Source organism: Sorex fumeus, unplaced genomic scaffold (assembly GCF_029834395.1).
Source record: "Sorex fumeus unplaced genomic scaffold, SorFum_2.1 ptg000034l, whole genome shotgun sequence".
NCBI lineage: Eukaryota > Metazoa > Chordata > Mammalia > Eulipotyphla > Soricidae > Sorex > Sorex fumeus.
In genome coordinates, this window is record NW_026606091.1 from 23,220,134 (window position 1) to 23,246,053 (window position 25,920).

Below are 25,920 nucleotides of genomic sequence, written 5' to 3' on the forward strand. Positions count from 1 at the left end.
GTTTGGGGGCTACCTCCTGCTGGAGCTCAAAGGCTCTGGCCCAGTGGTGCTCTAGAGGTACCACACCGTGCCAGGAATAGAACTGAACCTGGGCCTTTCACATGTAAAGTATATGTTGAGTTGAGGGACCTCCCATCCCTTGCTACAAACATTTCTAAGTGAGGTTCAGCATCTGAAATTTTCCCCAGAAAATCTAATCTTCAGATCAAGCTGAAAAATCACTGTTCTGAATGAATGAGATCCACATGTAAATAAAGTGGGGTTTTTCTGTTTGTTTTTTTGTTTGGGGGCCTTAATTGGCAGTGCTCAGGGGCTACTCCTGACTTTGCACTTAGGAATTACTCCTGGCAGTGTCAGGGGACCATATGGGATGCCGGGGATCAAGCCTATGTTAGCCATGTGCAAGACAAATGTACTGTACTATCACTGTAGCCTCAATGTGTTGCTCTCTCTCTCTCTCTCTCTCTCTATATATATATATATACATATCTCGAGCAAATATATATACATATATATGAAAAATTCTTTCAAGTTACTCACTTAGATGTGTTAAGTAAGGATGGGGGGGTTTCATTCATGATTGTGTCTGAGAAGAATCTTGTGTTCAGCCCATTGAACGGATGTGTAACATGTGCCAAGAAAAGGACTTCTTCCTCTAACATGCTTAATCTGCCTCTGTTAGTAGTTGTCCCCTTTATGGTGCAAAATACGATCAAAAAGAAGCTTCTCTATTTGCACGCACACTTCATTTCACGCTCTACAAAATGTTTTCCAGCCTGTGCTCATGACTCTCTTCTTCACAGCAGCTTCACACAGAGGCAGAGTCCAAATGTTCATCCCCACCCACCGCTCACTTGCCTCCCCACTCTTTTTATTATTATGATTGCTGTTGTTTGGGGATATATCTGGGGCTGCTCAGACCTTGCCACTTCCAGTGATATTCAGGGAAACATGCAGTGTCAGGGATCAGACCAGAGACCTCTTCTTGCATGTTCCAACCAGCCAACTCCCTCCAGGCCCTGTTTGCCCATTCCTTGTTAACCCTCTATTTTCTTCTCTGCCCTTTTTCTTTTCTTTCTTTTTCTTTCTTCCTCTCACCGTGTGTGTATGTGTATATATGAGTGTGTGTGTGTGTGTGTGTGTGTGTGTTTTGCTAACTCTCTTTCTCCTTGCAGTCCCTCTCCCTCTTGCTCATGCACTAATCATGTGCAAGTCACATGGAGTCAGCTTTGCGAGTTGTCTGAACTTTTCCTCACTCTGGAAATCAACTGTCCCGTGATCATCAACCCCTTGCCACTGTGCCACTAAATCCTGGCATCTGTGCCAAGAGCAAGCAATTTCAGTATGCCCTGGTGCAGACTGACACTGAGGGACGCTCCCACCTGTTCCCAGATAAGAGAAGGGTGGGGACCAGGACTATAAACAGCCCCCGTCCTTCTCCCGGCCCAGATCCCAGGCAGCTCAGCCACACCAACCCACGATCAGCATGGCTGTGGCCCTGCGGGTGCTTGTCCTGGCCTTGGTTGCCCTCTTTGTCGTGAACAGGGGTGAGTGGGAGTAACTGCATTCTTTCTCTGTGACTTGGTGGCAGTAGGTGAGCTTGGGTGAGGGTAGATGCAGGGGTTGGGGCACCTCTTGAGGTCTTAGATTTCTGCATAGATTCTTTTGGGGTTGGCAGGGGGAGCCTGGCTCATTGTCCAGGGGTCACTCTTGGTAGTTCTCGGGAACCATGTAGTGCTGGGGTTGCAATCTGGGCCTCCCACATGAAAGACTGCTCCCCAGTTCTTTGGGTTATCTCTCCAGCCTTCTGCTTGTGTTCCCTCCTGCAACCTTCCCCCATGGCGGGGAAAGCCCTGGGCTAGGAGAAAGGAAACCTGGATTCAATTCTGGTCTCTGGTCCAAAATTTTGAAGAAAAAAAAACCCTCCCCTCATGGGCCCCCCATTTCTTTACCACTTGTGGAAGCAGAAGGCTATCTACCTTCTGACTTTGCACTCAGTAATTATTCCTGGTGGTTTTTGGGGGACCATAAGGGGATGCCGGGGATCAAACCTGGGTTGACCGTGTACAAGGCAAAGGCCCTACCTGCTGTTCTATTGCTCTGACCCAGCTGCCTAGTGTGGTTTTGAGATTTAGTCTTGTGAAAACACCAGCTGTCTACTTGCTTTTACTGTTGAGTAGTAGTCACTTATAGGTAACATTGCTATCCGTTGCTTATAGGTAGAGGAATTTATTCACCCATTTTCTGTCAAAGGACTATGGAGCAATTTCCAGTTGTAGCCATGATGTCACCAAAAGGCTTTAAGCAGTGGGGGGACAGGCGAGATTTTCATTCTGATGCAAACACCAGGGGTAAACACCAACCCTTGAGGGACAGACAATTGTCTCAGTTCCTTGCTCCCTCCCTGGGGAATCTTAGGATAACCTCCCCAGCAAAGCGTAAGCCGTTGCACCTTGAACCCCTCTAGTGATGGCACCTGCTCTACTCCTTCTTTGATACACAGCTCTCACCAAGAGAAAATTCTGGAACCCACATATACTTCACTGCAGCCCCTAGGCAAAGATGGGCTCTCTCCTGTAAGGTTAAGACCTTTGTCCTCCCGTTGTTCATCGATTTGCTCGAGTGGGCCCAGTAATGTCTGCATCATGAGACTTGTTATTACTGTGTTCGGCATATTGAGTACGTCACAGGTTGCTTGCCAGGCTCTGCTGTGCAGGCGAGATACTCTTGGTAGCTTGCCGGGCTCTCCAAGAGGGGCAGAGGAATCGAACCCAGCTTGGCCGGGCTGGCTGCACGCAAGGCAAATGCCTTACCGCTGTGCTATCGCTCCAGAAGACTTTACTTCTTTTTTTTTTTTTTGTAATAAATGACTTGAATTTATTTACTGTCACTGTCCTCCCGGTGTTCATCGATTTGCTCAAGTGGGCCCAGTAACATCTCCATTGTGACAATATTTACATAGTAGTTAAAATCATATAGCAATAAATTGTCACTAACTGATTTTTATCAATTTAATTTTTGATAAAAGCTTATAACTTCTTGAACTGGAGCCATAATTCAGAAGGTAGGGCATTTATCTTGGGGAAAGGCAACCTGGGCTTGATCCCTGGCCACAGGCATCTTCAGGAGGGATCCTAAGTGCAGAGCCAGGAGTAGTCCCTGAGAAACATTGGGTGAGGTCTCAAAATCCAACACCTCTCCAAAAAACAAAAACAAACAAACAAAAAAGAGCTTATGACTCCCTTGGGCCCAGGATACTCAAGAAGCTTCCTGTCCTTGCCAAATTTTCATAGACCCTCCACACTACCCTGTGCTGTTAACTTGACTCCTGATACCTCATCCACCCAGCATTCTCAGACATCACATCCTATGAGTGCTTTATCCAGGCCAGAAGGGCCACAAGGTCTATCAGTAAATTTGGAAAGAGCTGGCCCTGGAGCCTGACATCCATGTGTACATCCCAGCTTTGCCCTTACTCAATTGCCCTTTTCCGAATCTAATCTATGGCTTGGCCGAATTCCTCAGGAATCTGACTATGGTCGGAAGTTGGCTTATGGGGAGTGCTCTGAGGAAGACAGGTGAAGGGACAGTTGACTGGGGCACAGTGCCTTAGAGGCCTCAGAGGTCTCCAGGGACCCTAGTGGTGTGCTTTGACACCTGGGTGACAGGTGGTGATATTCTGAGTAGGAGTGAGGGCTTTAGGTCATTGTACTCTGTTTTGCTGGCATTAGCTATGGGCTTTTCCTGAGGGATGGGACGTTGGGTGACGCAGCTCCATTTCTTTTACTCCCTCCGTCCTTCCCTCCCTGCCTTCCTCCTTTCCTCCTTCTTTAATTTTCAAGTTACAGCCACACCTGGAGGTGCTGGGGTGCTAGGAAACAATTCACCCCCTCCCCCCTTCTCCATGCTCCGCACTTCGGTCTCACCCCTGCAGCACTGCCCCTCCCACACTCAGGGTGACTCAGGGTGCAGATCTGGGTCCATCTGAGTGTCTTCTGGGCCTGGTGCCTGTGCTCGCTGGTGAATCTGGAGGCCTGAGGGCCCCTGAGCACCAGCCCTTAGCTCCTGCCTGGCTATCTGGTCCATTTTTTTTGGGGGGGGGTCTCCCAGTGCTACTCAGGGGGCATACAGTGCTGAGAATCAAACCTGGGGCTCCTGTAGGCAAAGTGTATGCTCAGCTTGTGCTACTGCCCTTTGCTGAACTAACCTTCCTTCCTTCCTTCCTTCCTTCCTTCCTTCCTTCCTTCCTTCCTTCCTTCCTTCCTTCCTTCCTTCCTTTCCTTCCTTCCTCCCTCCCTCCTTCTCTTTCCCTCTTCCTTTCCCTCTTTCTGTTTCTTTCCCTCTTTCTTTCCCTCTTTCTCTTTCTTCCTGGTTTGGGGGCCACACCCAACTCAGGGGTTACTGAGTAACTGAGGGAGTTACTCCTGGGTCTGCACTAGGGAATTACTCCTGGCAATGCATGTTGGACCATATGGGATGCCAGAGATTGAACCCAGGTCAGCCGCATGCAAGGCAAAAGCACTACCTGCTGTACTATCGCTCCAGCCCCTGAACTGCTGGGTTTTTGTTGGGTTTCTGTTTATTCAGTGTCGCACCTGGGTCTGTGCTTAGGGGTCACCTCTGGCGATATTTGGGGGGCCCGTATGCAATACTGGAATTTGAACCAGTGTTGTGGCTTGCATGCTACGCAAGCAGCTTCATCTTCATACTAGCCCTCCTCTTGAGGGGTCCCAAATGGATTCACAGCTGGGCCCCTTTAGAAGCAACCTTAGGGACTAGAGAGATAATAAACCGGGCATAGAACTTGTCTTGTACACAGCCAATCTAGGTTTAATTCCTAGCACTCATATGGCCCCCTGAGCCCCACCAGGAGTGATCCCTGAGTGCAGAACCAGAAGTATCACCAGGTGGGCCAAAAAAAAAAAAAAAAACCCAAACTCCAAAACAAAACAAAAACAGAAGCAACCTCAGACCTCCCACCTGGACCTTGAGTTGACATCTTCTCATTCTTGGTTGTTTTTGTTTTTCCCCCACCTCCAGATGTGTCTGTGTCGGCAGAAAAGCTCGTTTTCTCGAGAATGGTAAGGCAGCCGCTGGTGATTCTGGCCTTCCCTTTGCAGAAGGAAGCCATGTCCATGGGCTGGGAGAGCAGTGCTCCTGAGGGCTAGGTGGTGGGGGGGTGGTTCTGAGTTCGCTGAATGAGTCCTCCTATGCCAAGCAATGAGACCCCCCTCCAGGTTCACTGGGACTCAACCCACTGCATTGTACCCTGCAGACACTCCCTGTGGGGCTCAAACTCAAGAGGTACACCTGGAGCACTGAGTGCTCTGGGGGGAGTATGCCACCCCCACCCCCCTCAGCAACAACCCCATAACCGCTCTTCACTTGGGAGAGTGAACACAAGTTTCCCCTGGACCCTGACTCTCCCTTGGTCCTGGATATGATGCCCGGGGCGGGGGCGCGGGGGGGGGGGGGTGGTTCCCGAGGAATGGGGTTGGCCTCCTGGAGACCCTCAGCCCACCCTTCATGTGTGTAAATGAGGTCCCATCCAGCAGCCAGAGCCCCGAGACTTCATGGGCACTACTCCAATTGCCCCGTGAATGAAGGTTTGTTCTTGACCAAGCAAATGAGGCGGAGGGTAGAAATAACTCGTGTTGACACACAGCTCATGGAGGTTGGCCTTACTTCTGCCCCTCCTCACCTCACCTCCTCACCTCTTCTCACCCCCAAACCACCTCCTTCCTTACCCCTCCCTGTCCTGAGCCTGCCTCAGTACTGACCTTGACCTCTGACCTTGAGTAGAGTCCTGATCCCCATCCCATTCTCCAGTTCTTCCCACACCCAGGGCCTGCGAGGGTAAGTTGCGGAGTTCCTGAGGAGAGGGGCCTCCTGGGAGTGAGGGGTCAACTAGTTCTGAAGCTGGGACAGCAGCCCAGGTTCTAGCCAGACTCTGAAGGACACGAATCCCTGCCCAGGAGTGTGTGAGCATGACCTTGGCCCAGGCACGATCTCAGGCTTGACCACAGACCCACACCTGGCTGTCTATCCCCAGGCTCCACAGATGCGGGGGCTTAGTCACTTTATACACACACATAGCCTGAAGCAGACCTGCCCGAAGCCCTGGGGGCTGGCTTTATGCTCACTGGGGCCTGCGTTTTTGTTTGGGAGCTGCACCCAGTGGTGCCCAGGGATGGCTCCTGGTGGGCTCAGGAGACCATATGGGGTGCCAGGCATCGAACCTGGGTCAGCCACATGCAAGGCAAGTGCCCTGCCTGCTGTACTCAGGCCCCAGGGGCCACCCCCCTCAGCAATCCTCCAAGTAGGACCCTCAGATTCTTCCTTGCCGTCTCGGATCCCTGAGTGCTGTCTCCCCTCCCGCAGCCCTTCTGTGAACACATGACGGAGTCTCCAGATTGTTCCCCATCCTCCAACATGGTCTGTGGCACGAATGGGGTCACGTATGACAGTGAATGCCACCTCTGCATGGCCCGCATGTAAGTTCAATCCCCAACCGTCCTTTCTGGCTCACTTGGGTGGGCTCACCAATCTGGAGAGGGGCGAGACCTGACCCGCTTGCTGACTCGCTTGCTCCTTCCCCCACACTCAGCCTCACAGGCCTCCCACAGGGAACACACAAGGGTGTCGGTCAGAGAAAAGCATGCTTCCCCGCGGTATGGCAACTCAGCACTTCTGCTGTGGCCAGAAACCCTGGGTTGGATTATTTGTTCATTTATTCCTCCAGTCAACAAGGACTACTGGACCATTATAATAATAATGACGTGCTTGGCATGGGGGAGTGAGTATCGCTGGCCCGCTGATGTGGACCCAGAATGAGAAGGAAACCATCTGTAACCAATAGCAATGCAGACTTCAAAAGGCTCAGCTGGGGCACCCAGGGAACGGTTAAGGACGAAGGCAAGGCAGCCTTGGGGGGAGATGAAGCCTAGGAGATAAGCAGAAATGACCTACAGGGTCAGAAATAGGGCAGGGATTAGGGTGTTTGCCTTGCACACTGCATGGGGCAATCTCCACTCCCACAAGGTTTCCCAAGGATAAACTGGGACAAAATCCACTCCCTCCCCACCCGGCAAGGAAATTATCCAGGACAGAGAAGGAACAGGAATGGGGAAGGTAATTCCAAGTGTAGAAACAAGTTCGGGAAGGCCTTGAAAGTCAGTTTGTGGGCCAGAGTGATTAGTACTGTGGATAGGGCGCTTGCCTTGCATGTGGCCGACCTGGGTTCGATCCCTAGCATCCCATATGGTTGCCCAAGCTGTTGCAGGAGTAATTCCTGGGTGTAGAGCCAGGAGTAACCCCTGTGCATTGCTGGGTGTGACCCAAAAAGCAAAAAAAAAAAAAATCAGTTTGTGTTTGAGGGCTGGAGCGATAGATAGCACAGCAGGAAGGGCCTTTGCCTTGCACGCGGCTGACCTGGCCGACCCGAGTTCAATTCCTCCGCCACTCTCGGAGAGTCCGGTTCGCCCGCACAGCAAAGCCTGGCAAGCTACCGGTGATGTATTTCGATATGCCAAACACAGTAACAAGTCTCACAATGGAGACTTTACTGGGCCCGCTCGAGTAAATCGATGAACAATGGAAGGACAGTGCTACAGTGCTACAGTGTTTGAGGAGATCTACCACGTTGGATGCACAGGAATATAAAGTTGGAAGGAGAGGGAGGGAGGTGGGTAGGGCGGGAAACAGTCTTGGTTTGGAAAAGCACCTCTTTGGTCACAGCTCTTCAGTGGCAGGACCCTTGAGCTGGCCATAGCTGAGATGGGAGAAGAGCTCCTGGAATCTGCCACGCTCCGGATGTGCAGGGCATGGTCCTTACTTAGACACAGGCTGACACAGGAGCCCCGTGGCTTTTACATGGGAGGATGGGTGGGCTGAAGACTGGGAGGGGGCGCTTTGCAGCAGGTCTGTGGAGCTGGGCCTCCAGCTCATGCCAGCCAAGATGTGCCAGGGACGTGCATGAACAGACCTAGAATTTGGGTCAGTGCCCTGGCTGGACAGAGCTGGAGTTTCAAAGGGACATCAAAACCCAGGAAGCGGAATGGGGTTTGGGAGAGGTATGAGGATGTTTGCAGGCCCCCCTGGTACCCTGCTCTGTGCACAGCTGCGGGGCGGGAGGGGGGAGGCTCAGCGAGGAGCCTGGGGGGCCTGGCCTCAGGGCACCAGGAAGGGGACAGTTCTTGAGGTGGCTTCATCTTGTCTTCTGTGACCCTAGGAAAACCAAAGAGGACATCCAGATCGTGAAGGACGGCAGATGCTGACTTCTGAGCAGCTCTGAAGCTTCAGGATGGAGAAAAGTGGTGGGGCGGGAGCGGGCGTGACTTGAAATAAAGATCCAGCCCGAGCCAGCCCAGCGGGCCGTGTCTCTGGGGATTCTGGGGAGGCGGGGTCTGCAGGGATGGGTGTCTCCCCACTCGGTACCTGATGTCCTTCCCATTGCTGCTGTGCTCCTTAAATAACCCTGTCCCGCTTAGAGGTTTGGCAGGCCTCTGTGCCTCTGTGCCCTGGCCGGCCTTGACCAAGCACTTCTACCCTCCCAACCCTCCAATACTGTTATTGGGCACTCCTGTCAGCTCCAGCCTGGCCTGTCACTGGAGCCAGGAACCAGGGTGGGCGCAGGAAGGTGCTCAGAGGCGGAGCGCGTGACTCAGTGTGAGTGTGGCTTGAGTGACTGGCACAGAGACAAAGGTTGGTACATTCGGCCTGTGGGAGTCCGTGGGCCAACATCAGTCTTTTCTTTTGGGGGGTCACACCCGGTGATGCACAGGGGTTACTCCTGGCTTTGCACTCAGAAATTACTCCTGGCAGTGCTTAGGGGACTATACAGGATGCTGGGAATCGAACCCGGGTTGGCTGCATGCAAGGCAAATGCCCTGCCCTCTGTAGAATCACTCCAGCCCCCAACATCAGCCTTGGGAGGGACCCACACCCCAATGGTCTTCTCCTTGGGCAGTACTTGCAACCCAAGTCAGTTTGTTTCTCTCTATCTCTCTCTCTCTCTCTCTCTCTCTCTCTCTCTCACACACGTGCACACACACACACACACACACACACACACACACGGAGGCGGGGACTTTTATGTGGGACACGCTATACTGCTGAAACAATCCTTGTTAAAACAGTGGGTCAGGTCTGCTGTGGCTGACAACCTTCACTGTTCTTATCTGAACATCTTTTTATGATATCTCATTATCTCATTCCTACTCTGGACAAACTTGCAGGCTATCGAATATAGCCTGCCCACAGGGCAGAGTCTGGCAAACTCCCCGTGGTGCACCAAATATGCCAAATACCAGTAACAATGATGGGTCTCATTCTCCTAAAAAGCCTTGAATATAATCTCAGGGCTAGGATGAAAGAGACGTTATGGGGCCTGCTCGAGGCAATCGACGATTAACAGGATGATGAATGAATGAATGAATGAATGAACGCTATACTGCTGAAACAATCCTTGTTAAAACAGTGGGTCAGGTCTGCTGTGGCTGACAACCTTCACTGCCCCTGTCCCCGAGTATCCCCATGGTGGGCGCCTCCAGCCCCTTTTACTCTTTCCGGTCAACCTCCAATGACTGTTAAACATGTTTCTGTCTAATACTGCCACAGGGTCACACCGCACACACATGCACTCACACAACCATCCACAGGAACCCATTCCAAAAATCCCACTGGGGCCTGCCCTCGGCCTGTGACATGTCCAATACTCCTGAGAATGGAGCTCCTGATAACAGTATTGGAGGGTTGGGAGGGTAGAAGTGCTTGGTCAAGGCCGGCCAGGGCACAGCAGGTTCCTGTGGGCTCCGAGTCCTGCTCCAGAAGTAAGGTGGACCAGGGGTGTCTGCTGAGCGACCAAGTTTTCCCCCCTTCCTCCCGCCTCACTGAAACGAGAACCTGGGCAGCAGTCACTACTGATTCGCACAAACCGGAGCTGGGAGGCCACCAGGAGGCCCCTTTTACTGGCCACGGGTGAGACCTACATGGAGATGATGCTGCAGCAAGTCTGGCTATAAGACCAAAATCCCAAGACAGTCCATTTCTTTCACAAATGGACCTATATTTTTGTTTGTTTGTTGTTTTTTTTGGGGGGGGGACACACACACACACACACACCTGCAGTGCTCAGGGTTCACTCCCAGCAGTGCTTTGGTTTCCATTTCAGGATTCGAGGCTGTGGCTCCAACCCAGCCACTGTGGCTACATTCTGTCCCCTGGAGGGGAGGAAGGACAAGGTCCCTACATTCCTCAGCTCTGTGTGTGGAGATGGTATAACCTTTATCTCCCAGACCGTGTGAGGCTTAAATGACTAATACAGCTAAAGACCTCAGAACAGCGCCCGGCACGCACCCTCCACAGATTTACTTGGGGACGAGGCAGCGCATGCCTCAACCACAGACCCCGCCTCTCTCGCCCTGCCCCACACCACCTCGAGAATGGTCTCCTGAGATCTCCCGGGCCAAGTAGCTGTCACCTCACTGGGAGGTGAGGACAGGGCCTGTGAACCAGCAAGGGAGGCTGTGCTGGAACTAGACCTCAGCACGCGTGCTGTGTGGACATGGCATGCTGGGACTCCCATTGACGCTCAGGAGCCAATGAGCTCATCACCAGAGGCCTCGTACTGCCAGAGCCAAGGGTGGCCTATGGGGCTAGGCTGACCTCCGGGCCAAGGCGCCTTCTCCAGGGGCCAAGGAAAACACCCTAAAGGCAAACGAGCCAGACAGACTGGGCCGCTGGACCCCCGCATTCCCCCGAGGCAGTGGGCCTCGAGAAGACAGCAGAGACAACAGGAGGGCCACTTCAGGCTGCAAAGGCGATTCTTGTTGACTGGGCACAGATGTGGGCATAGGAAAATGGGCAATCATTCCCCCACAGTCCTGGGGAATCAGTCTGGTGATTTCTGTTCCAGACGGGGCTGAGAAGGGGGTAGAGTTCTTCAGTGGGGGCCAAGCCTTGCCCCACTCACCACTCTTGTCTGTGGACTATAGTCGCTCTGTCTCCTGGCAAATGGTCTGCTCCACTGTATCACATTCAGCTAGAAATGCCTACAAGACAAAGGTACAGTGAGGGTCCACCTGTACTAGCCAATCTCCTCTCAGCCAGGCCCTCTGCAGCTGGCCTTCGAAGACGCCCACAGGGGGCGCTGCCATCAGGCTGTGCTGGTGGGCAGGACCTGGGTTCCATGCTTCCGGGGGAGGCGGAGGGAAGCCTGGGACTGGGGTTCCAATAATGCTCTTGGGCAGGTTTCTCAGTCGGGGATATTCTCTGGGCCCCCCCTTTATGTGGAGGATCCACGGCATGAGACCAGGGGACTAAGCAGGAGGAGGAGGAGGTGGGGGTGGGAGAACAGGAAGGAAATAAGGTTGAAAGGGGCCACAGTAGGAAATAAGTTGAGAAGAGCTTAAGATAACACCCTTCCAAAAGGGGAGAGGACGGGTCCTGCCTCGAGGCCACTGTGCTATAAATGCAGGGTTAGACGGGCCAGTCCATTTAGATGTCAGCCCCACCTGCTCTCCAGGGAAGACCCCTAAAATGTTTCAATTCAAACTAACACAGGTACATGAAAGGACTCTTGCATTCTAGGCTTATGCAAAAAAAAAACAAATAGTAAAGTCTATGTCACACACCACATCTCAACCCTACTGTGAACATACACACGCACACACACACACACAATACTGTGACCCTCTACCCCACAACTCACCTGAATCTTAACCACCAAACTCTTCCTCTTCAGTCTACTGTCCTTGAAATTCTCTGGTAGAATCTATGGAAGGGTAATTCTCAGAGAAAGTGGCAGGTGAAGGTCTCTGCCCAGAGTATATCACACAGGTCACAGGTGAAATAAGTTTTCAGGGTTTAATTCACTTCCAAGACTGGATTCCCCCAAGGCCCTTCCCATTAATCTCCACCCCTCCAAAAGCTCCTTTGGCTCTACACCCGGCCCAAGGAGGATGCCCCGTGCCAAGGGCTCTGACCTGGCACTGTTTCCTACCTGTGGATTCTATGTCCTGGGCAGACCCTGTGCTCACAGTGGCTGGAAAGCACCTTCTATTTCCTTTTCACTACCTTGTCCACCCGCCCCCTAACGGAGTAGCTCATGCTCAAGGAGGAGACATCGGTCTGGAGATACTGCCCATCACCTGTAAAAAGGGGCCCGGCATCAGCAGTTCCCAGTACGAGAGTGCTGGGTTCTGTATAGGTAATGTGCTTAGTGGACACTCACAGGAGTTACACTGTGTTTCTCGGACCACAAGGACCTGGGAACACTTGGGTCCCAACCTCATGACAATTACAGAGCCTGCCAGCATAGAGAAGGAAAAAAAATAATAAAAGCCTCAATTGGAGAGATGGGGAGCGGCTAGAAATCGAGAATTGTCTTATCTTGCTGTGTACTCACCCGGGACCTATCAGGGGCCGGCAAAAGTACGGCTCAATATCCTGAGGTGATGGGGCAGCTCAGGTGAGCAGAACATTCACCCTAGAGCGAAGCTAAGTGAACTATAGCCAAGGGAAACTCATTCTTCTCCGCAGAGTAATTACCAGCGCATCAATCTCCTCCAAGATCTTCATAAATTGCTCGATCGTAGCTTTGACTCTCCTGCTGAGTTTGCAGAGAGCTTCGGCTCGTATATCTTTGACCAGAAAACCCTGTGGAGGAGGAATACACCATTGCAAGGGGTGTTACGGCTGGATGAGAAACAACTAGCCAAGGCACTGACAAGGTGGTACTGCCGGCCGGGCCAGACCTCAGACCAACAACTTCAGCTCTTGGCAAAAAATGAGAGTGTCTGGCCTGGAGTCAACCCAAGCACCGAGCCAGGCCCTTTCTCTCCCAGGGCCTCTCGGGGCTTGCAAATGCCTAAGACTCTGCAAGCCAAGCAAGCCTGGTGGAAGCATACAACCCCCAGACAAAAGGACACAGCAGGAGCTCGGGGCGTGGTGATGAAGGGGCCCAGTTTGAAGCTTGACTGCCACTGACTGGCTTGTGAGCTCCAGGAAGCTATTTATCTGTAACACAGTGCTCTTAATTTTTCCAAGGAATAATATGACATCATCCCAGATGATCACTGACTTCAGAGGGGGGCATATTTGTAGATGCTCAACTTAATTCATGACATATAGATACGTGTCGACAAATGAGCAGCACTTGGCTGTGGGGAGAGCACAAAACTGGAACGCACTGCATGCTGGAGACCCAGAGGTCAATCCCTGGCATCAGGTGGTCCCCCAAGCATTTCCCAGAGCAACCTCTGAGCAGCAAGTTGAAGCAGCACCTGGCAACTTTGGGTGTGGCCACAAACCTAAACCAAGTCACAAACTAACAAACAATTTCTTGTCTGTGTGTGGTGCCAAGGGATCGAACCCAGGGCCTCTTACACGCAAGGTATGTGCTGTGCCAGTGAGCAAGAGGCCTGGTCCACAATATATAAATAATTTGTTTCAAACTGTTTTGTATCTGGGTCACATTGCTAACAACAGGTAGACAGCAGGTATCGCTAAGGATATTTATCAAACTCTAGAGTTAAAGATGCAGATTTGATATGAGGAGAAAGCTTTCCGTATTAGCCAGCAATTCCAAATCAAAGAATTTATTCTACAAAAAAAAAAAAAAAAAATAGAAAGGGCTCAGAGATTGCCACTAGAGGTTGCAGTGCTTGACAATTTTATGTATTATGATAAGTAAGAGCAGGTGAGAAGCCACAGTGTTGGTTAAATGAATTCTCTGCATCAATATATATATGATTCACTTATTTTTTTGGGGGGAGGCACATTTGGCAGTGCTCAGAGCTTACTCCTGGCTCTGTACCCAGGGAATCACTCCTAGCAAGCCTCATGGGGCCTTATTGGGTGCTGGGAATTGAACCTAGATAGGCCGTAAGAAAAAAGCAAGAAAAAAGCATTCTACCCACTGTACTGTCTCTCCAGTCCCTATACAATGAACTATTATACTGTACTTTTATTTGTTTGGCAATGCTCAGGGGCACTGGGAGTTGTTCAGGGATCTTTCCTGCAGTGCTCTGGACCAGGTGGTTGTGAGAATCAAGCCTGGGTCTCCGGCTTTCAAAGCATGCGTTCAGCCCAATGGAGTGATCTCCCCAGCTGATAGTAAGTTGCTTTTTTTTTTTTACTTTTCGGGTCACACCCAGTAATGCTCAGGGGTTACTCCTAGCTCTGCACTCAGGAATTACTCCTGGAGGTGCTTGGGGGATCATATGGGATGCTGGGGATTGAATCCAGGTTGGCTGCGCGCAAGGCAATCGCCCTCCCTGCTGTACTACCGCTCCGGCCCCATGATAGGAAGTTTTGAGAACTGTGATCACTTTTCTTTTATCTGGGTGGGGAAAGCTACTCCCAGCAGTGCTCAGGGACCGCGGGAGTCTGGGAGTGTGTGTGATCAAACCTAGACAGCTGGCGTGAAGGTTTGCGTTCCACCCTTTAAACCAACTTCCCATCGCAGTTTGATTATTTTTGTAGGGGAAGTTACACCCAGTGATGCTCAGGATTTATTCTTGGCTCTGCATTCAGGAATTACTCTTGGTGGGACCATACAGAATGTCAGGGATCAAACCTGGGTCAGCCTCGTATAAGGTAAACACCCTACCCGTAGTACTATCACTCCAGCCCGTATGATAAGTTTTGATGACATAGGAAATGTTTAATGTTTTTATTCAATAAAAAAAAATTCACAAATTTTCTTTTGTTTGGTGGGGGGTTGTGGGGGAAGGTTTGGGATACAGCTTGCGTTGCTCTGTACTCAGGATCACACACAGTGCCAGGGATCAAACTGGTATCAACTGCATGCAAAGCAAGTACGCTCCTAGTATATTATACTCCCCAACCAAATAAACCAAATTTTTTAAAATCGAAAAATACAATTTGCTCTTCAGTTGTTATATAGTTGAGTTGAGCTTTATAGGTAATCCTTAGTTTCCCCCATGTTCTTCATCTAACACCTGGAGCTAGGGACCTAGCTCAGGTGGAGCATGTCCTGTGTGGGGGAGGCTTTGAGTTTGAGCCCTGACACTGCAAACTCCCTTCTATCCCACCTACCAGTACCACCAAGGGTGCCCCCCAACAACAACCAATCCCCCTCCACACAAATGTGCAAACTGTATACACTACTTGTGTAATTAAAACACAAGCATACAGACATTGTAGTATGAAACAATGCGGTGGGGGGGAGTCTATGTGTTAGGGGCTATTCATCACCCGGTTGCTGATGGGGCTAATTAGTACCCCATTGCCTACATATGAAAATTTTTTTTTCCTCTTTGGGTCATACCCAGCAATGCTCAGGGGTTACTCCTGGCTCTGCACTCAAGAATTACGCCTGGCAGTGCTCAGGGGACCATTTGAGATGCTGGGAATCGAACCCAGGTCAATCACGTGCAAGGCAAACACCCTACCTTCTGTGCTATTGCTCTAGCCCCAACCTACATATGAAATTGAGAAGAAAGGTCCAAGTACACTCTCACAGAAAGAGTAGGCTCGACTTGGACCATCTATCAATCAATGGAATGTTCTCTGTCTTGGGCTGGAGCGATAGCACAGCAGGTAGGGCGTTTGCCTTGCACGCAGCCAACATGGCTGACCCGAGTTCAATTCCTCCGCCCCTCTCGGAGAGCCCGGCAAGCTACTGAGAGTATCTCACCCGCACGACAAAGCCTGGCAAGCTACCCGTGATGTATCTGATATGCCAAACACAGTAACAACAAAGTCTCACAATGGAGACGTTACTGGGCCCACTCGAGAAAATCAATGAACAATGGGAGGACAGTGACAGTGACAGTGACAGTTCTCTGTCTTGCTAAGCACATTATTGCAGATGAGACTGAGAGACGCTACCTATTACAAGGCCTGTAGCATGGCAGATGCATTCTAGGGGAACAAATGGATCCAGCGAGGGGTTGGAAAGAGACAGATCGTAGCCGGAGCAGGTCTAACCCACCTACCAGGTAGGGTGCTGGTCTAACATGTGGTTGACCTGGGTTCAGTCCCCAGCACCCCATATGGTACCCCCAGCGTGTCAGGAGTTAAGACCTGAGCACCACTGCGTGTGGTCCAAAAACCAACCAACCAAACAAAAAGTGACAGTGACAATAATCCTTACAGCATACCCAGTATGTATTTGGCTTAAACTACTTTGTTTAATCCTGTGAGGGAAAGAGACCATCATTTCTGTCTCTGAAGAAAAGGAATCTGAGATGAGGCAAACTTGCCCGCAGTAATAGAAAGGGTCAGATATGTCACTATAATGAAGGAATCTGACTAGAGAGGCTGGCCTGGAAACCGCAACTGTTAGAGCTCAACAATGTCTGACAAGGTGGAAAGTCAAGGTGTCAAGAATTACCTGCTGGAGTCCAGTAAGATCTTCATTCAGTCCTTCCAGCTGGCCAGATATCTTGTCCACAGACTTTTCCAAATCTTTCAACTTCTTTAGTTCCACCTCTTCTGGATTGTTCTAAAATATTATAAAATGAAGTAAATGATAAAGAACAATAGCTTCCATCGGGGGGAGGGAGGGACAAAATCTGACTACAATTTGGCTCATCCAAACAGAAAATAGTCTTCACAGGGCAGTTTTTTAGAATATAGCTTGAGGGACCAGAGTGATAGTACAGCAGGCAGTGCATTTGCCTTGCATGTGGCCAACCTCGGTTTGACTCCCAGCATCCCATATGGTCCCCCAAGCACTGCCAGGAGTAATTCCTGAATTCAGAGCCAGGAGTAACCCCTGAGCATCGCTGGGTATGACCCCCCCAGAAAAAAAGAAAATAGGTTGAGGGTAATATAAAAAAGTTTTTTTTTTTTTTAAAAATAATAAAAGGGATGTTTTCTATCTACAAAGACTCTAGACTAGAGAGAAGGCATCAAGTAAACATGTGAAGGTATCATAGTCCAGATTCAAAAACATGAGCCTGGGCTGGAAAGATAATACAGAAGTTAAAGCAGTTGCCTTGTACGCAGCTGTGCCTGGTTCAATAGTTCGAATCCAAGCACAGCATACAGTTCCCCGCCACTGCCTGAGCAGAGTCACAAGAACTGCTGGATGTGTAACTCCTGTCCCCGCCAAAAAAGTTTTTGAACCAATCCAGGTACTAGATACTATTTTAGCTGATACCCATAGACAAAATAAAGCCTGAAGCATGAAAGATTACAGTAAATATCTATGAGAAGTCCAGAAAAACAAGACTGGAGAAAAGTCTGCTATTCCTTTCAATGGAATTCCTTCCTACATCCACCAATTGAGCTCTGCCATTAAATGTGATAATGATGATGATGACCATATTGAATATTGAATATTCAATATTCATTCAATATGCCAAGGTGCTATCCTAAGCACTTCAACGGTACTAGTGTTTTAAGTCTTACAGCAACCCAATGAGGGGGGTACTGTCTGAGATGATGAAACTAAGGTTTAGTGTATAGTAACATGAGGCTGTTACTTATGGGAGCTAGGACATGAATCAGCAACTGGGTATCCCAGAGGTGCTTTCTAATTTTTATTTATTTATTTGGTGACACACTTGGTGATGCCCCTTACTCTGAGCTCAGAAATTACTCCTGGAGGTGCTTGGAGTACCATATGGGGTGCCAGGGATGAAACCCAGTTAGCCACATGCAAGGCGAATGCCCTACCTGCTGTACTATCGCTCTGGTCTCTCTTAGGTTCTGACCACTGAACCCAGAACCATTCTCCCTAAGCTATTAAAGAAAAAAAGAAAAATCTAGAACATTTCCATTGCTCACCTAACCAAATGGGTAGCCAGTAACAGCAGTTTCCTGCTTTGACCCTATTCAAATCGTTGACATACTTTGGGCCAAATCCTAAACCCATTTCTTTTTTAGTTTTGTTTTCAGGCCACACCCAGTGGTGCTCAGGGCTTATTTCTGGTTTTGTGCTCAGGGGGCAGTCCGGTGGGGTTTGAAGGACCCTGTGTCAGGGATTGAACCTGGGTTGGGCGTGTGGAAGGCAAGCAGCTAACCTGCTGTACACTAACCCTAAACCTACTTCTTGGAAGTTCGAACCTGGAGTAGACTTTGTTTTTGCTAATCTCTGCCTTCTCTCCACTATGAATCAGTCACCATTTTGAAGGCAATGGCAGCTTTTTTTTGGGTGGGGGGGTCACACCCAGTGATACTCAGGCATTACTCCTAGCTCTGCACTCAGGAATTACTCCTGGCAGTGCTCAGGGGACCATATGGGGTAACAGGGATTGAACCTGGGCCAGCTGCAGGCAAGGCAAACCCACTGTATTATCACTCCGGCCCCTGAATGAAACTTATGACCAACAACCCGATGGTGTCACATGAGGGCACACCAAGGTCCCCTCTCTTTACCCCAGGAGCTATTGTCTCTATTGTCTCTCTGTGACCAACTGGCTTTTTGTCACTCAGTTCTTTGTTTTTTGGAGGGGGATGTTTAGGGCCACCCTAAAGTGCTCAGGTGTGCTGCTTTCAAGGCAAGAGTCTTACCTGTACCTCAGTTCTCCTGGGTAAGTCTTTCTTTCCAGTCAAATACTTGCGTAAAAGGGGTGAAGGGAAAATGGCTCCAAAAAACTAGCTTGGAACATTCATCTTTCAAATCTTCAGGTTTTATTTATTTAATAAATTGCTCTCTCTGGATGGGTGGGAGGGGGGTATACTGGGGTTCCTGGTGGTGGAAAATGTGTACTGGTGAAGGGATGAGTGTTTGATCATTGTATGACCGACCAAGACTGAAAGGCTCTGTGACTGTTCTCACAGTGATTCAATAAATAAAACTTAAAAACTTAAAAATAAAAATAAATTGCTGTCTCATAAATCCGCCTCCCAAAAGTGAGTAAAACTGGTCTCGGGCATGCTGAATGGTATCTCACCACCAAAACAAAAGTCACCTTACTGAGGGAACTCAAGCATTCCTGATTCCCAGAGCCAAAAGCCCTAACCAGCAGGAACAGAGGACACAGAATAATAAAACAGGCGCTGCCATCAAACAAATGGAGGAAACTTCATTGTTTCAGGGACAGCTATTTCACCAATGATACTCGAATCTGGGCCCTCAGTTTGGCCTTTAAAACAGACACATAGCATGCTATAAGAAAACAAAACAAAACAAAAAAAAAACATTCAATTTGCTGCTATGTGGGTAAACCTGGAGGGATGCTGCTGAATGAATTCAGCCAGGTGATAGGGATGAATGATGGATGAATAGATACAGAATGGCCTCACTCACATGTGGGACAATAGAGAAGCATAAATGGCCCAAAGAAACAAACTGTGAAGTGGTCTGCAGAACTGAACTTAATTACCATGGTGGCGGTAACCCTGAGACAATGATGGAGGGAAATGCTAGGTGTGTGGGGTTGGAATGTTGTATGCATGAAACCCCATTACGGTGTTGTAAACCATGGTTACTAAGATAAAATGATAGGGTCAGAAAGTCAGGGCTTGCCTTGCACATGGCTGACCTGGTTTGTTACCCAGCATCCCACATGGTCCCCTGAGCACCTCCAAGAGTAATTTGTGACTGCAGAACCAGAGGTAACCTTTGAGCACCACTGGCTGTGGCCCAGTCCCTACACAATAAACAAACAAATAAAAGACCAGAGAGTACAGCTGGTAGGGCCCTTGCCTTGCAAGTGGCTGACCCATGTTTGATTCCCCAGGACCACATGTGGTTTTTGACTGCAGAGCCAGGAGTAAGCCCGAGAAAGCCCTGAGCACTGTTAGGTGTGCCCCGCTCCCACTAAAAACAAGAAGCCCCCCCCAAAAAATACAAATAAAACTTTAAAAGAAATGAAACAAGAACACTGCATTTGCTTCAGCAGCACCTATACTAAAATTGGAACAATACAGAGATTAGATACAGACCCCCCTGTACTAGGATGACAGCAAAATTCATGAAGCACTCCATATATTTTAATTAAAAAAGGGGATAAGAGTGAAAAATAAATAAATAAATAAAAGCAGAAACATGTAGAAAAGATTTTAGTGATCTGACTGTAGTAGTCTTGTGGAAAAAAAGATTTACCTTCTTCCCAATTAACATGACCCGGCACCCATCTTGAATTCCAGCTGCTGATAGTGGTTGTTCTAGATCCTTCAGAGATTTTCCTGCAAAAAGAAAAATCGCACAACACTGAAAATAAGTTTTAGTGAGGGTATGAGAAAGACAAACGTTCATAAATGAGAGAAGGATAAGGTGGGGGCCAGGGCTACTAGTACAGAGGGCAGGACACTTCCACATGGTCAGCCTGAGTTCAATCCTCAGCACCCCATACAGTGCCTCTAGCCACGCTAGGAGTGATTCCTGAGTGCAGAGCCAGGAGTAAGCCCTGAGCACCACTGCGTGTGGGCCCAAAACCAAAAAAAAAAAAAAAAAAAAGAATAGAAGAGATTGATACAACCTTTAAGAAAAGTACCATGATCCAATACTCATTTCAGATACTTATCCTAAACAAGTAATGGGACATATGGCTGTACAACAAACAATGTTTTTCAGTACAACCTTCATCACAAAGATTAATGATACATCGAACCATAAAGGTTTCTTAGAAATTAAAACTCCTTTCAACAGGAAACTTCTAAGCCACCATGTAGGAGATTCAGTGTCATAAGAAAAAAAAAAAAAAGGTCAGGTCTGGAATGTGGCCCTGTAGTACAGCACTTGCCTTCTGTGCATGAGCCCATGGGCTGGTCTGCCGGAACTGCCAAAAAAAAAAGGTTATAAAAACTGTCCAGTCGGGCGGGTAAACTCTAAATAATAGTGGTGAATCTTTTATTGAAACAATGAATCTAATCAAAGCAGATAGAGTGTTAACTAGAATTCATCCGCCCCACAGGGACTGGGAGGGGTGGGGGGTGGGGTTTTATTGGGGTTCTTCATGGTAAAAAATAAGTTTTGGTAAAGGGAAATGTGCTTGATATTTGCATGACTGAGACCTAAACCTGAAAGCTTTGTAACCTTTCCCATGGTGATTCAATAAATAAATAAATAAATTTTTAAAAAAAGAGAAAAAAAAATAAAAAATAAAAAGAGAAAAAAAAAAAACTGTCCAGTCAATGTCCCAATTTTGTCAACTTAAAAAAAAAGTACGAGGGGCTGGACCACCAGGAGTAATTACTGAGTTCATGAGCAGGAGTAACCCCTATACATTGCTGGGTGTGACCCAAAAAGCAAAACACACACACACACACACACACACACACACACGAATCCACGCTCTGGATGCCAGGACCAAAAAAATAAATAAATAAATAAGATAAAACAGAATATATTAAAATATTATGAGGGATTTTATGTGGGAGAACATTATCTCCTTTATGCTTCCTTTTATTTTCAGATCTGGATTTCAATTGTCTTTATAATCCTAAAAAAAAATAAAAATAAAAAAAAAGGAAAGTGGGGAAGGGGCTAGAGACAGAACAGGGGGTAGGATGCACGTGGTAGAGCCAGGTTTGATGCCAGAAACTCCATATGGGTCTCCTAGCCCCACCAGCAGTGATCCTAAGCACATAGCCAGGCGTAAGCCTGGAAAGGGGTGTGGCCCCAACCTCCCGCCAAAAAGACCCAAAAAGAGAGGGTGGTGGTGGGGCTGGAGTGATAGCTTAGCGGGTAGGGCATTTGCCTTGCACGCGGTCGACCCGGGTTCAATTCCCAGCATCCCATATAGTTCCCTGAGCACCGCCAGGGGTAATTCCTGAGTGCAGAGCCAGGAGTAACCCCTGTGCATCACCGGGTGTGACCCAAAAAGCAAAAAAAAAAAAAAAAGAGATGGTGGTGGAGTGTTGGGGCATACCAACAATGCTCAGGGGACCGCAGGGGACCAGCCATTAAACCAGGTCCACTGCATGCAAGGTAGGAGCCTAACCTTTGTCTGTTATTTCTCTCTAGCCCCTATAATTCAGAAAGTATTTTTGACAAGGAAAGACAATGAGGCTGGAGTGATAGCACAGCAGGTAGGGCATTTGCCTTACATGCAGCCAACACACACTGGATCCCTGGCACCCCATATGGTCCCCTGAGCATAGCCAGAAGTCATTCCTGAGTGCAGAGCCAGAAGGAATCTGAGCATTGCCAGGTGCGGCTCAAAACCAATAATGATAATAAAAATAAAATAATTAAATGAAAAATACAAGGGAAAGACAAGGGGCCAAGGATAGAGCTCTGCGGTGCAGTGCATGGTTCACGTGTATGAGACCCTGGGTTCAATCCCTGGTGCTCGTCCTCTAACTCCCCACACCCCATGAAAAAATAGAAGGAGTGGCTTCCCAACACTAAACCCTTTATAGAGACTGGTATCAAATGGAATAAATGTGGGCGCATCAGATAAATGAAAAAAATGGTAGACAGAGGCTGCAGAAGGGCAAGAGAGCAGAGCCTCAGCTGGGCTGCACTGTCAGCCCTCACGTCTTCCTCTACTGCACTGGGCCAAGAGTTGGACACACGGCACTGCCCACACAGACTGCTGTTCTCATGGAGAAATCAGATGCTCACCAAGCAAGAAGACTATGAGCTCATCAGAATCCCAGTACAAAGGGTGCGAAAAAGTGGTGATGGGTACCCCACGAACATCCAAGGATCCAACTCAGCCAGGGAAGCCTACCTGCAAATTTCAGTCAACTTTTCCCGTGCCTTCAATGCTAACACCCGCCCAAGGTCTTGAGTGTCTCCTTAACAATGAAACCCAGCAAATTTTAGCTCAAGAAACAAACAACTGAATAAATCCAAAAAGGCGAAAGAGAGACGGACCAGAATGTGTGTGCTTGGCATACGAGCAACTCTGAGTCCCACCCTCAGCATCCTGTGGTACCCCAGACACCACTAGGAACACCATCCTCCCCCCACCCCATCCCCACACACAAAATACCAAGAACTGTCCCCGTTTGAAAATCGAGTTACACCATTAGGTGAGGTTATATGGTTCGGTACCTACCCCTGCAATGAGAAACAAGGACTCAAATCTACAAGAGAAACACCTACCCTTAAATATGAGTTTCTGAGAACACACTGGGACCCCTGTGGCCTCTTCAACAACCTGGGCCAGGTCTTGGAGAACCGGTTCACTGCAACCCTCCTTGGGAGTGACATGAAGGTTGTGCTTCTCGTTGCCTGCAGAGAGCAAAGCATTGCACGAAAAACTCTTTCACAGAAACTGACTCTTCATTTGCCTTCAAAGACCAGTCCGCATGCTTCCTACCCCAAATGTGGCCTGTCCCCACACCTGCCGAGCGTTTCCGTGGTATCCTGTGCAAGGTGTTCCCTGTTATAAATGCATAAGTAAAGCTAAGCGTTTGATGTGGGGGGGGGGGGGGGGCGGTTGTATTACTACAGGCAACAACTTAACTTTCAGAACAAACATGAGATAGATACTACCTGTATTCCCTATTTCAAAGATGAACTGTGAGCTCTGTCTAGTTAAGATCTGCCTCTCGAGACCCAACTGGTAGAGTCCAAACCTGACATCATGTGAAAAGTCCATACTTCCCACTCAAGTTATCTGCCTCCTGTGTCTTTATCTCCCTTAACACTGTGCTGTCTGCTAGTCTCCCCTGCTGTCATGGACAGGAGGCTGTTTTTCCTTCTAGTGCACTGGGTATAGCTGCACCTACATGGTTGGTGCACCATAAAAACAAGACAGACGACAGCCAGAGAGATAGTACAATGGGTAAGTTGCACATGGCTGACCTGGGTTTGATTCCCAGCAATCTACGTAGTCCCCCAAGCATTGCCAGGAGTAATTCCTGAGTGCAGAGCCAGGAGTAACCCCTGAGCACCACTGGGTGTGGCCCCCAAACAAAACAAAAATACAAGGAAGAAAAGAAAGGACTGATGAATGAATACAGTCCACAGAAAATTTATTTTTGGAGCCACAGTGCCAATTCTTTTCCAGTAAGTGGCCTGTGTCCTGTTCATGACTCCAAGCCCTGAGCCCCGCTCAACAGCCAAGTGAAGTCAGCAGGGCTGGTGTTACCAGCTTACTTCATAAAGGAACCAGATGCCTAGAAAGGAGGCATCCCAAGGTCACTCGAAAGGGCAGGCTGGGTGCCAGATGGTCCAGTCTTTAGTGCTGTGACTTGCACGAGACCGACCAGGGTTGGATCCCCAGTACCTTGTATGATCCCCCAACCCTACAAAGAGTTAATCTGAGTGTAGAGCCAGGAGTGATCCCTGAGCTCAGTCAGGAGTGATCCAAGTGCGGGGCCAGGAGTGATCCTTGAGCATAGGGTCAAGAGTGATCCCTGGGGGCCAGATAGTACAGCGGGTAGGGGGTTTGCCTTGTACACGGCCGACAGGGGTTCAATCTCCAGCATCCCATATGATTCCCAAGCACTGCCAGGAGTAATTCCTCAGTACAGAGCTAGAAGAAATCCCTTGAGCATCGCTGGGTGTGACCCAAAAAAATCAGAAAAAAATAAAAATTAAAAAAAGTGATCCCTGGGCTAGTCTGGAGTGATCCGAGTCCGGAGCCAGGAGTAATCCCTTAGCTTAGAGTCAAGAGTGATCATAGAGTCAAGAGTGATCCCTGAGCTCAGTCAGGAGTGATCCGAGTGCGAAGCCAAAAGTAATGCGCCCCCCCTTACCTCCCAGCAGTCAGGAGTGATCCCTGAGCACGAAGCAGGAATGATCCCCGAGCGGCGATCAGTACTAATCCCTCGGCACAGTCGGGAGTGAGCCCTAAACACTGAATTAGGAAATGATCCCGGCGCACCAATCGGTACTAATCCTTGTGCACAGTGAGGAAAGATCCCTGAGCACTGTATCAGGTGTGATCCTCCCGCACCGATCGGTTCCAGTCCCTGGGCACAGTGAGGAGTGATCCCTGAGCACTGAATCAGGTGTGATCCCCGGGCACCGATCGGTTCTAGTCCCTGGGCACAATCAGGAGTGATCCCCGGCGAGAGTGCGCTTCCGAGGCGCACGTGGCCGGAACCAGCGACCCGCCGGCCCTTGGTCGACCTGCCCGGCGCCCGCCCAGCCGCCCGCGCTCACCGTGGGTGACGGTCACGCTGAGGCCGGCTGCGGCCATCTCCCCGCTCCTGTCCCCCTCTTCGGTCAGGGTCACGTCGTCCGTCTGCGTCACCTCTTCCTTGAGGATCACCGCTTCGGTCTGGGTCACCTCTTCGCTCCGGCTGGTCTCTTCGCTCCACGACTGGACTTCTTCGCTCCGGGCCGTGCGAGGCCGGGCTTTCTTCCTCACCCGCGGACGGCGAGCGCCGGCGGGGGTGCTCCCGGGGGGCCGGACATTCCCGGCGGCCACGCTCTGGACCGACGACCGCCGAGGAGACTGACAGTGCTGGGGCGAAGGCTCCGACGGGCGCTGCTCCCGGCCCGGCCGAGTGGCGCGCCGCCGGTGGCCCTGCAGCTGCCGGTCGCCTCGAAGTCTCCGCCCGGCGCCGTGCTCCGCCAGACCTGCGCCTGTTGACCGCCCAGCGATGGGAGCTGAGCCGTGCGCCCTTCGCAAGCCCGCCCCGCCGCCTGCCGTAGGCCCCCGCTCGGCCGCTGACCCGGGCTGCGCCCCGCCCTCCACTAGCCTACGTCCCGCCCCCCCGCGGGCCCCGCCCCCTTGTTTCGCCGAAGCCGCCTGGGCCCCGCCCACCCCTGCAGCCTGGGCCCCGCCCTCCACTAGCCTACGTCCCGCCCCCCCGCGGGCCCCGCCCCCTTGTTTCGCCGAAGCCGCCTGGGCCCCGCCCACCCCTGCAGCCTGGGCCCCGCCCCCCACTAGCCTACGTCCCGCCCCCACGCGGGCCCCGCCCCCTTGCTTCGCTGAAGCCGCCCCGGTAGGCCCCGCCCACCCCGCGCAGGCCCCGCCTTCCTCGCATTAAGCCACGCCTCATTTCCGGCGCCGAGACGAGACCACGCCCCCGCCTGCCTCGCTCGCCTCCCTTCCCGTTCGCCTTCCACGGAAGAGCGAGCCCGTAGCTGGG

The 25,920-nt window shown here is 50.2% G+C and overlaps 2 protein-coding genes and 1 non-coding gene across 3 annotated transcripts; 2 read left to right on the forward strand and 1 right to left on the reverse strand.

Moving 5' to 3' along the window:
- Positions 1 to 1,466: 1,466 nt before the first annotated feature.
- Positions 1,467 to 8,318, forward strand: SPINK4 (serine peptidase inhibitor Kazal type 4). The gene is made up of 4 exons (XM_056117390.1): positions 1,467 to 1,547; positions 5,041 to 5,081; positions 6,382 to 6,494; positions 8,231 to 8,318. The coding sequence occupies exons 1-4, from the start codon at positions 1,487 to 1,489 to the stop codon at positions 8,274 to 8,276; spliced, it is 261 nt and encodes an 86-aa protein (XP_055973365.1). The 5' UTR covers positions 1,467 to 1,486; the 3' UTR covers positions 8,277 to 8,318.
- Positions 8,319 to 10,805: 2,487 nt separating this feature from the next.
- On the reverse strand, positions 10,806 to 25,532 carry BAG1 (BAG cochaperone 1). The gene is made up of 7 exons (XM_056117144.1): positions 24,986 to 25,532; positions 22,976 to 23,104; positions 20,024 to 20,106; positions 16,361 to 16,471; positions 12,550 to 12,657; positions 11,711 to 11,773; positions 10,806 to 11,051 (listed from the first exon to the last, which is right to left on the reverse strand). Exons 1-7 carry the CDS (start codon positions 25,020 to 25,022, stop codon positions 10,989 to 10,991), a joined length of 594 nt encoding a protein of 197 aa, XP_055973119.1. The 5' UTR covers positions 25,023 to 25,532; the 3' UTR covers positions 10,806 to 10,988.
- Positions 19,809 to 19,912, forward strand: LOC130026709 (U6 spliceosomal RNA). The gene has a single exon (XR_008792907.1). It is a non-coding gene; the product is annotated as a U6 spliceosomal RNA (small nuclear RNA).
- Positions 25,533 to 25,920: the final 388 nt, after the last annotated feature.

Coding starts and splice junctions, on each gene's coding strand:
- BAG1 (XM_056117144.1), bottom strand. CDS start 25,022: ATGGCCGCAGCCGGCCTCAGCGTGACCGTCACCCACG. Junction 23,105..24,985: donor CAGCGTGACCGTCACCCACG/GTGAGCGCGGGC, acceptor TGCTCTCTGCAG/GCAACGAGAAGCACAACCTT. Junction 12,658..16,360: donor ATCTTACTGGACTCCAGCAG/GTAATTCTTGAC, acceptor CCTCCTCCACAG/GGTTTTCTGGTCAAAGATAT.
- SPINK4 (XM_056117390.1), top strand. CDS start 1,487: ATGGCTGTGGCCCTGCGGGTGCTTGTCCTGGCCTTGGTTGCCCTCTTT. Junction 1,548..5,040: donor CCTCTTTGTCGTGAACAGGG/GTGAGTGGGAGT, acceptor CCCCACCTCCAG/ATGTGTCTGTGTCGGCAGAA. Junction 5,082..6,381: donor AGCTCGTTTTCTCGAGAATG/GTAAGGCAGCCG, acceptor CCCCTCCCGCAG/CCCTTCTGTGAACACATGAC.